At 45.1% G+C, this 11,011-nt stretch overlaps 1 protein-coding gene across 2 annotated transcripts; it reads left to right on the top strand.

Annotated features, from left to right (window-relative positions):
- The first annotated feature begins 1,431 nt into the window (after positions 1-1,431).
- On the top strand, positions 1,432-10,877 carry ACTR5 (actin related protein 5). 2 transcript variants are annotated; one of them, XM_030463297.1, is made up of 10 exons: positions 1,446-1,823; positions 2,692-2,921; positions 3,743-3,912; positions 4,750-4,967; positions 5,277-5,459; positions 7,376-7,498; positions 8,006-8,145; positions 9,072-9,204; positions 9,892-10,181; positions 10,219-10,877. In XM_030463297.1, the coding sequence occupies exons 2-9, from the start codon at positions 2,755-2,757 to the stop codon at positions 10,147-10,149; spliced, it is 1,392 nt and encodes a 463-aa protein (XP_030319157.1). In that variant the 5' UTR covers positions 1,446-1,823; positions 2,692-2,754; the 3' UTR covers positions 10,150-10,181; positions 10,219-10,877. The 2 variants fall into 2 exon arrangements, with proteins under 2 accessions (XP_030319156.1, XP_030319157.1); XM_030463296.1 differs by having other exon boundaries at positions 1,432-1,823; positions 9,892-10,877.
- The last annotated feature ends 134 nt before the right edge of the window (positions 10,878-11,011 follow it).

Below are 11,011 nucleotides of genomic sequence, written 5' to 3'. Positions count from 1 at the left end.
ATGCTTCTGAGAAAGCAATAAACCAGAATCAGCCCTGCAGAGATGTTTTGAGGATAATTGGCTAAAAATTACTTCTCCCTGGCTTGCTTATTTGACACCAAGCACAGGTTTGTCCCATATTAACACGACTGTTTCTCTTTGTTTCCATCTACTGGTTAACCCATTAGGAAAATAAAAGCATGGGTTTAATTTGCTTTTTTATCTTCCAAGAAAGACAAGCTTGCAAGTTTCATGGGATTTGTGTCAATAAATGTGTTGCTTAATAGCAAAGGAGCACTGATCAAAGCAGGCACAGGTTTGTGATGGGTAACTCAGTTTTCATCACAGTGTTTTCCCCCAGTAAAATAAAGCAATTATCTATCACCTCATAGAGGGCTGAATGGCCAAATCGTAGTGTTCTCAGTAAACCTGAGAAGAGAGCAACTATATAAGTGCACTTTACAGATTATTACAAACATTTAATGTTCTTGCTTCTGTGTTTATTTTTAAGTAGCAAGACCTCCTTGCAGCAAGCCTTTTAATCCTAAAGTCTAAACGAACTTTGTAAATTATTATTTCTAATTAATTCTTATTCATTCATGTTAATAACACCCCTGTGTGGTAAAGTAAAGCTGCTATCCCCACGCTGTGCATTGGGTGAGGAAGGAGAAGAGGCATTCATGGCCTTCAAGGCTGAGAAGTATTTCAGTCCCTGTTTCACACCGTGGGGGTTGCAGGCTGAGGCACTTCTGAAAATCAGGATATTGGTGATTTCCTTTCCAATCAATCACAGAACACCAGGCTGGAAGGGACCTCAAAGATCACCTCATCCAACCTTCCTAGGTAGGGACACTGTTAGATGAGGTGGTCCAGGGCAAGATGAGCCTTCCAAGTGTTCAGTGATGGGGAATCCACTGCTTTTCTGGGGAGATGGAAATCCATCGTGTGTGTCCAACCACCCTATCCAAATATTGTGTCCATCCAGCCACCCTATCCAACCATCCTGTGTATCCAACCACCCTATCCCACCATCCTCTCCATCCAACCACCCAATACAAACACCCTATCCATCCATCCATCCATCCATCCCTCCATCCTCTCCATCCATCCATCCATCCATCCATCCTCTCCATCCATCCATCCATCCATCCATCCATCCATCCATCCTCTCCATCCATCCATCCATCCATCCATCCATCCATCCATCCTCTCCATCCATCCATCCATCCATCCATCCATCCTCTCCATCCATCCATCCATCCATCCATCCATCCATCCTCTCCATCCATCCATCCATCCATCCATCCATCCATCCATCCATCCATCCATCCATCCATCCATCCATCCATCCTCTCCATCCAACCACCGCCCGGCCCCCCGGCCCCCCGGCCCCGCCGCCTCCCGGAACCCGTGTTCGTTCTCCTTCGTTCCCGGCCGGAGGGATCGGGGTTGGGCACACAATGGCGGCCGCTTCGCGGGTGTTTTCTTTCCGCGATGCTCGCTGGGCCCCGGACCCGGTGCTGGAGCCGAGCGCGGCTGTGCGGACACCGCACCCGGTACCGCTGGTGATCGATAACGGCTCCTTCCAGACCCGGGCGGGCTGGGCTTCCCCGGATCCTTCCGTCCCGGCCGAGCCCCTGCTGCGGTTCCGCTCTCTGGCAGCGCGCAGCCGCGGGGCCCGCGGCGGGACCGGGACCGAGACTCAGGTGGGGAACGACCTGGGCAGCCCCGAACCCCTGCGCTGGCTGCTCCGCTCGCCCTTCGACCGCAACGTCCCGGTCCAGCTGGAGCTCCAGGAGCTGCTCCTCGACCACGTCTTCCAGCGCCTCGGCGTCACCTCCCAGGTTGGGACGGGAGGGAGGGAGGCGGAGGCCCGGTCCCAGTCCCGGAGCCACCCGTGAGACTGGGCCCGACCCTGAGGGGGATTGAGTGCTGGAGATGTTGTGCCGGGGTGGGTAGGGGGGTTGAGGGGGGCTCAGGATTCCTCAGGTTGTCCGGGGATGTTGTGTTGTCCCCTCCGTGCAGGTCCCTGAGGAGCTGCTGGGGTAACGCGGGGGATCCCAGGGGTGGCTTTAGGCCTCGCTGTTCTCCTGGTTTCGGGATGGTTTGGTGCTGGAATGAAAGGGGGAGGATACGGCTGCAGGGTGAGGGGTTTGGACTGCAGTCAGGCTGGCTGGGAAGGAGCCTCCAGGATCAGTTTTTAGAAGGTCATTGAACATCACTGGGTTTGCTCAGTACAAGCGCTCATTAGCAGTGCTCAGGGACTGCCTGGGGTGGTCTCCCAGCTGGGCTCAGAGTTGCTTCTCAGACCTTGAAGCCTTTTGCCTGTGGGACAACCACCAGTTTGAAAGCTTTGCTTGGTGGTGAACTGAACTTCCACCAGATTTCTCTCACGCTTCACCTCCTCATTGCATGGGTTTTTGTTACTTAATTTTTTAATAATTTGTGCAAGCTTTTACAAATTAGTTCTCCACCATCCTTAGGAGCTTATTCTTTGGTTGGCTCAACATTGGGAGCCCTGCTGCAGACAAGACTTCTGTTTTACCCCCTTAAGCACTAGGTGTAGATACACAGTTAGTATCCTGCATAGTGTTTTCACATGGCTGTTCTGGAGGACTTCTTGCTGTTGTTAAAAACAGAAGTATCAAGGATAAGTATCCCTTTATTTTCCCTTATACCTTTATTATTTTTCTTTTTTCTCATCTCTTACAGGGTTGTGTTGATCATCCAATTGTTCTGACAGAAGCTGTGTGCAATCCTCTGTATTCAAGACAAATGATGTCTGAGCTCCTCTTTGAATGTTACCAAGTGCCTAAAGTGTCCTATGGTGTAGATAGCTTGTACAGTTTTTACCACAACAGAAGACAGAGCTGGCCTTGCAGTGGTTTGGTCATATCTTCAGGCTATCAGTGTACACACATTTTGCCAGTCTTAGAGGGCAGGTGAGTTCTGGGTGTGTTAAGCACAGTGCAGCCTCTCTGTGTCAGGCATTGACTTTCCAGTGATGCAAACACTGGAATTCCTCCAGTATTCAGTTCCTCTTATTCAGTTTATACTGACAGGCTGGAAGTAAATCTGCAGATTTGGCTGAGTCCAATTGAATTTTGAATTGGAGAAGCAGTGCTGCCCATGAGCATGTAGTGGTTTTAGTTGCTACTCTTGAGTAGATCAGTACTTTCAAAAGTAGAAGGGGATATGTTCCCTGAGATCATAAACACATAATAGCTTTTTAAGCAGCTTTGGTACAAAGCAAAGTGCTCTGTGGGGGCTTTGCAGTTCTTCAGACTTTTTTCATTCTGATTATGCTGATATATTGCTCTACTCTGGGTTTTTTGCTTTTTTTTTTTTTTAATCCTTTTATTTTATCTGGTAGATGCTTCTAATTTTTGAGGGTCACACCTGGGCAACTGTGAAATGTTGCAAAGGTTAAAGGAGATACTTTTAGCCACCATTTACCTTCTTAAAGTAGAACACTTCCTTGTTGTAGCTAAAACAACAAGGAATTAATGTTTAATTTTTTTTCTAATTGGAGCAGAGCCTTTCAGAAGGTATCTGCAATGATCAAAGTTTGTGATCATGCTTTCTGTCTGAGACAAGCAGGTGTGTCATTCTCTGCTGACAGAGACAAATAATTTACCTGTGAATATTCATCTCCCCACCTGACCAGATCAGAAATCAAATAACAGAGAGGCGAGTAGGAAGTCTGGTTTGGGCTGAACTTGTGGATCTCCCCAGTCTCAGCTGTTTCTCTTTGTGTTTTCAGGCTGGATGCTAAAAACTGCAAACGGATCAACCTGGGAGGGTGCCAGGCAGCCGTGTATCTCCAGCGCCTCCTGCAGCTCAAGTACCCGGGACACTTCGCTGCCATCACCCTCAGTCGCATGGAGGAAATCCTGCATGAGCACAGCTACATTGCAGAGGACTACATAGAGGGTAAAACCAGCTCTGATGACCACTGGATTGTGTTCATCCAGACTTAGTTTTGTCTTCTCTTGTGCACAAGTTGGCTGGGATTCTAGGAGGGGGTAAAAAAAGAATGGGTTGCTGTTTTGCTTTCTGGGTAGCTGGGTTTGTGGTGCTTGCCCATCTGCCTCATGGGAAATGCTTGGCAACAGTTTTGAATTTAACATTAAGATAGAAACACAGATTCGTTTAAAAAAATACTCTGTGTTCAGTGAATAAAAATTGGGATCATTTCAGAGGAAAACAATTAAAATGAATTTATTTTATTGGTTACTTTATACTGCTAACAAAAGTAGTATAGTTGGTATATACTTGGTATAGTATGGTTAAGGTGATTTCTGCATCTGTCCTCCTTGCTTCTTATCTGCTTTAAGTTTTCTAAAGTTGCAGAGGACACTTCTCATAAAATTTAGTGAATTAAAGAAGTACTAGAATGTCCAGGGTAAATTTCATCTTCAATAGTGACCAAAGAAAAGTGTTTTCTTCAATTTCTGAATTCCTTAGGGATGTCTGAGAACTCTCCCCTACCTGGGGAAGAGAGAAGAGACGTTAGTATGGACTTCCCAGTTCTTAGTACTGTGTTTCCTGCATGCTGGAGATCAGAGCACCAGGAACTGTGCTCTGGGTGTGTGACTGCTCTGAGGGGGTGGCTAAAGATGGAGGCAAGTGCCAGGAGGGGACAGAATTCTAGGCTCAACCTTTGGTGTCTCCTTTCTTCCAAGTCTGACGTCGCATGGAGCCTGCACAACATCCAAACCATTGCTTCCAGCCTAGCTAAATAGTTCTTTTGCTTTCAAAAATGTTCAGAGCTACAGAAGTGGAGGTCCCCAGAGTACTATGAGGACAACATGCACAAGATGCAGCTGCCCTTCTCTAACAAGCTGCTGGGAAGCACTCTGACATCAGAGGAGAAGCAGGAGAGGAGGCAGCAGCAGCTGCGGCGCCTCCAGGAGCTCAATGCACGGCGTCGGGAAGAGAAGCTGCAGCTTGACCAGGAGAGGCTGGACAGGCTACTCTATGTGCAGGTAAACACTCCTGAGGTTTCTCTCTCACCTTCTGGGAGGAGAGCAGGCTGCCCTCAGAGCTTTATCAGGCCCTGCATTGATGTAAAGATGCTATGAATGCCCTGGCTGTTTTCTGAGAGGAGCTTTTTGAGGTTGCTTGCAACATAAAAGGGGATTATTGATGCAGAGGATGCTTCCAGGCTCTGAAATACTTTGAATGGTGTCAAACCATGCAGATCCTCACATCTAGTACTGAAGGCAAAGTGTCTGCACAGGTAACAGTTGATTACCTTGTATTGTTCATCACAGCTAACTCTGATCTGTCTGTAGGAACTTTTAGAAGATGGTCAAATGGATCAGTTCCATAAAGCTTTGGTGGAGCTGAACATGGACTCTGCAGAAGAACTTCAGTCTTACATCAACAAGTTGAGTCTGTCTGTAGAACAAACAAAGCAGAAAATCCTACAAGCAGAAGTCAGTATTGAAGTAGATGTTGTGGACAGCAAGCCAGAGGTACAATATTTTCACCAAGCTAATTTTCTTATATCTGAGAGAATTGATTTATGTCTGAAAATGTGCCCCTTCAGACTTGTATTGTTGAACTAAGCTTTTCTTTTAACACACTGCAACTCACTGCTAATTTAGCAACTTCTTCTCTTTCTTCTCCCTTTCCTATGTGGCTGCAGAAGGTGAAATTTCTGTTTTTATGCCTGAAAACAGTAACCCTTTTGCTGTTCTGCACTGTGCTCTGGGACATGTAGTTTGATGCCATATGGATCTAAGCATCATCTCAAGGCTTCCTGAACTATACACTTACATGAAATTAAATTTCCTTAAAAATTTCTTGCACACCTTTAAGAAGTGCAACAGAAGAGAAAATAGCCTTGGGGAGTCAGAGAAGGTACTGCTGCTTCACCTTGTAACTTACCCCTGGCAGCATAGGCCAACCACTGTCCTTACTTAAGGTTAGAGGTTATAAATGTAGCAACTACCATAAGGAAACCAACCTCTAGCTCTGCTTTTGCATTAATTTTGGTGAAATAAGTGAAATAAGACCCAAAGCAGAGCTTTTTTAGCTACATCTTGAGTCTTTGCTCAAGAAAAGGTAGAGGAAAAAACAAAACAGAAAATGGAAGCATAGAGGAGAGTGGTACCAGATGTAGGAGTTCTTGTGTCTTACATGGATGACTGTGTTTGAGCAAAGTTGAGGTAGATGATAGATTTACCATTTTGGTAAAGAATCTTTCTGCCTTCTTTCAGAAGCAATTGATGTAGGAAAAGGGAACTGAAACGCTCAGCTTGCTGTAGTTTTGCCCAGTGGTTTTGCTGAAGCTCTGAGATGTCCCTTGGATCCCAGCTTCTTTACTAGGTGTAGTCTCAGACTACTCAGACTTTGGAAGGAATCTGAAAGCCTTTTTTTTTTTGGTTTTTGTTTTTTTTTTTAATCTGTGCTTTGTGAGAGCACCTATAATTATTGCTGGATCCATTTGTGAAGACAGATAAAATCCCTCTGTGGCCCTGGGAAGGAGGTTAAAAGCTGATGATGTCCTAGAGCCTGTGCCAAGTCTTCATCTGAGTTCTATTTATCTTTCTGTTGCCAATTTGTGGCCTTCTTTAAGACACAAAAAGAAAGGAATTTAAGAAAGCATAAGTGTTGGAGATGAGGTGACTCTGTGCTTGCTGTACCAAGCTACATACTTACAAATATTTACAGGTATTACTTCCTAAACGTTGCAACAGATGTTTTAGGTTTAAAATAACAAACCCACCAATCTATAGCAACAGAATCCCAAAGGTATAGATCTATAAGGCTATAATTAAAGATCTATCCATGCCTTTTGCTGTGAAGGAGCTTTGGGAGAACCTTCACATCTGTGTAAAATACAAAGGCTTTTGGTACATCCTGTGTGCAAACACTTGGTGGTTGAAACTGTCAAAAAATGTGTGGTGGCTTTGTAGCCAGCAAATATTTGTTTTCCAGCTCCACAAAAGCAAGGCAAGGAATTTCATGGTAATTATAGAGCAGTTAGAGGTGCTGGGAGTGCACCAAGTTTTCACCCATTTAAAAAGCTGTTTTAATACATTTTAGTGTGTTGTTATATTTAGGACACAGCTGACTGGGATTCTGGCAGTCAGTCTGTTGACTGAGGCCTTGAATTTCTGAGCTGCCATGGCAATAAATTTATTTCAAGTGTTTGATTTTTATGCTTTGACTGGATTTCTGTCTTAACTTGTGCTTTCTGGGTTGTTCACCATTTTTATTTTTGTCATTAGTGCTGGGCAACATCAGGTTTGGTTTCAGTCACGTTCAGGAGTTGAGATTTGAGGACACAGGGGTTGCATTTTACAAATGTATCACCAGAATTGAAGTCATAGATGTGCCAAGCACCCCTGGGTTAACTACCTGTTTATACCTTCTCTGTTCCCAGACTCCTGACTTGGAGCCATTGGGCAGTGAACAGTCCCTGGAGGATGTGGAAAGTATTAATGAGTTTGAACCTTTATTTGCTGAAGAACAACCTGAAGCTGAGAAGCCTGTTGCTGCAGTGCAGGTTTGATTTCTGTCTCTACATCTCACACCAGAGGCTGCTGTCTCCTGGCTGTCCAGGCAGTCTGTTAACATTTCTCCAAATGCAAACATTGTTTGCCTGCTCTTGGAAGAGATGCTTGAACTATCTGAACTGGACATGAAGAGAGGAGAATTTTAGCTGATGGTTTAGAACAGGAATGTACCCACTGGCTCACCCTGCAAGCAGTGCCATGTTATTAGGGGGAAGAAAACATCCTGCTCAAGGGGTTTTGTCTGTGATCCATAACCCAGGCTCCAGTGGACACAGCTTTCAACCTGGGAGCTTGAGCATTAGGACTGGGTGGCACCAGACAGGACAAAGTGTAGGAAAAGTCTGGTTTCTTGACCCATTTTAAATTTTCACAGCATGGCCCCTTTGCTGTGAGAGTATTACCATCTGGTTTTTAGTCAGAATTGTTTGAAAACTCTGCTTATTCTAGAATACTACTATCTTTAACATGATTTTCTGCTGCTTTTCTATATTTTTAAGCCTGTGTTTAACCTGGCAGAGTACCACCAGCTTTTTCTTGGCACTGAAAGAATCAGAGCTCCAGAGATTATCTTCCAGCCCTCTTTGATAGGAGAAGACCAGGCTGGTATAGCAGAAACTATGCAGTATGTCCTTGAGAGGTGAGTTTACAAAGCTGCTTGGCATTTACTTCAAGCAAATGAGTCTTGTTTTGGTGTCAGCTTTTGCAATTTTGGTTACTTAACAGTAATATCTTTGAATAGTTTTTTCTGGTGGAGTTGAGCACTGCAGGTTAGACATGTCTTCCTGTTCTGAAAATCATGTGTAACTCTGCCTCTATTCAGTCAATGGTCTCCAAACCTTTTGATTGATTAAACCATCAGTAAAAAAATTTTTAAGCCCACCTCTCCTGTATATTTATTTGTATTTAGGTGATTCAGCATACAGGTACTACTGAACTAGTTTATTTGGTCCATTTTAAAATGTACATGAAAAATAAGAATAAAAAAGGATGTGATAAGGGTGAAATAAATTATTTTTATTTACTTATTAATGATACAGAATCTGTTTTTCCTGCACCCCAGTGGGTTGTCTTGCACACAGCCTGCTTTGGAGCCCCCTCATCCAACTTGTTCAAGAGGGAAACAACAAACCCTTGTAAAATGCCTTGAAACAAGAGGCTGACAGTCTCTGTCTTTGTGAGACCAAAATCAGGGCTGACATTTTTAAGCTGTGGTGTAGCCTTGCTTGCTGGACAGCTATTTCCAGACAACTCAGCACTAGCAAAATGTTACCCCTGAACTGTATGGACATAGAAGTTGGCATTTTCTGAATGTAAGAATTCTAGCTCTACTGACCTGTTGATTGACAGGCTACAGGGCACAAAGTGTTTTAAAGATTTTCTTCTACCTGAAAAAAATTCACCTGGATTTCCAGAAAGCAAATGGACCCAGGTTTTCATGCTAGGGAAATGAAGACAGTTTCTCAAAGTGAATCTTGAATACAAGGTATCAGCATTCCCTATGGCTGTTCATTTCACAGGAGAGATGTCCTTGAGAAAAACTGAAGTTGTTTTTGTTCCCTGTAGGTATCCAAAGGAGCAACAAGCTACTCTTGTCCAGAATGTTTTTCTCACTGGTGGAAATACAATGTACCCTGGACTGAAAGCCAGGGTGCAGAAGGAACTCCTTGAAATGAGGCCATTCCAGTCATCTTTTCAGGTACATGTATTGATATGATGGTTATTAACAGCTTGGTTATCTGTGTTCAAAAGTAATTGGGGTTGAGAGATGTACAGATGTACAGGCCATGGGAATGGGGAGATTCCTTCTTTCCATTAAAATACACTCTGTAGTGTGGTCCTATCAGATGTCTGTCACTTCACAGATATCTCACTTGGGATTTGGGAGGTGTCCACTCCAGCAGGCCCATAGCTGATCTGTAGCAGTCACACTACAGTAGTAGGAATAATGTAAATGGAAGTATGAGGCTACACCAGTGGAGAGAGTACCTGTGGACCTTCCTCACATACAGTGATTTCTTAGCCTGCAGTGTTCCTCTCTGCTACTTCAAGTAGGCAGAAAGTTTTGCTGGAGCACTTGGTGCTTGTTTGGCAGTACCACCAACTCTTGCAGCATTGGCTTCCAGCTCTGAGGGCTGTTGGTTGTGAATTTGTTACGTCCATGTGTGTTCTCAACCTGTAGAAGCAGAGCAGGCTCCTGGAGAATTGATCTCGAGGTGAAAACACACTTCCAACCCATTCCTAACATTACCCTTCCCCAGAGGCTCTGAATAATGAGCTCAGACTTCTGAAATTCAGTGGTTGTGCCATAAATACTGTAATTAAGGGGAAAAGGGCTTTTCTCTCCTGTCTTGAACTGACCCTGTTTTGTTTTCCTTCCATCCAGGTTCACCTTGCTTCCAGCCCTGTTTTAGATGCCTGGTATGGAGCTAGGGATTGGGCAGTGGAATACATGAGCCGTGAGGAAGGTTGGATAACCAGGAAAGACTATGAAGAAAAAGGGGGAGAATACCTCAAGGAACACTGTGCTTCAAATGTCTATGTCCCCATTCGCCTTCCAAAGCAGCCTCCAAGGACAGCAGAGGCAGTGGCACCTGGCAGGGCACTGCCCCCCAGCACAGGCAATCCTTGTGAGCAGCCATAGCACCTCCACGGGCTCAGCCCTGCAGGGAGGGAACAGTACAGAGCTTGGATCAGGAGCTGTGTGTGGGACACAGGCACAGCCTCACCTTGCTGCCTACTCAGAGCACTGAGCATCTCATCCAGTCCCTGGGAGGAGGAGGACAAATCCTGCTGGGGTGCTGGTAGCACTTGCAAGGCTTGGAGCTGCTTGTGCACTGCACCAGAGTGTGCCTCAGCAAGGAGCAACACGACAGAAGTGCATTCCAGGGAAAAATACTGCCTTGTAAACTGCCCTAGCAGGGCTCGGGGGGGGTTGAAAGTGTAGTTTTCCAGCTTTTTAAAATTTAATTTGAATTAAAGGTTTTAAAGGGCTTTTACTGCCTTGCATCAAGCCAGTCAGCCCAGCAGGTGTCCCCTTGGCTCCTTGCAGCAATCGAGTGTCAGGACACGTTGGGCATGGCATGTCCTGCTGCTGGAGGCCACTGGGGCTGAGCTGTGCCTTTCCTCCTGAGGCCTCACCTCTCCTTGGATTTCCTTCCTGCTGCACACTTTCTGCTAAACCGCAGTGGGATTTCAGGTACCTTTTGACTTTGTTTCCATTCAGTGATATTGATGTCTTGGTTGAAACTGACCAAACAAAGCACTGTGCAGCTGTAAAGACAGAGCCATCAAGGAACCTCAGACCAGGACTGTCAGTTCTTGTGCAGTCCTAAAGAGTTTTAAAGAGTGTTGGCTCTTGATTGGTGGGAGTTCCTTATTAAAAGTTGTTCTAGCAAGAAAACAAACTTTTTCTGCTTTACCACTGACTGGCATGTTTTAGTAATTTGACCTCCTTAAAGAGTACAGCAATAAGGATGTACCTGATTGCTTGTGCCTTGCTAAAA

This window comes from Calypte anna, chromosome 20, assembly GCF_003957555.1.
Source record: "Calypte anna isolate BGI_N300 chromosome 20, bCalAnn1_v1.p, whole genome shotgun sequence".
Taxonomy (NCBI): Eukaryota; Metazoa; Chordata; class Aves; order Apodiformes; family Trochilidae; genus Calypte; species Calypte anna.
Note: the sequence above shows the minus strand (reverse complement) of the source record. Positions and strands in the feature narration are given on the sequence as shown.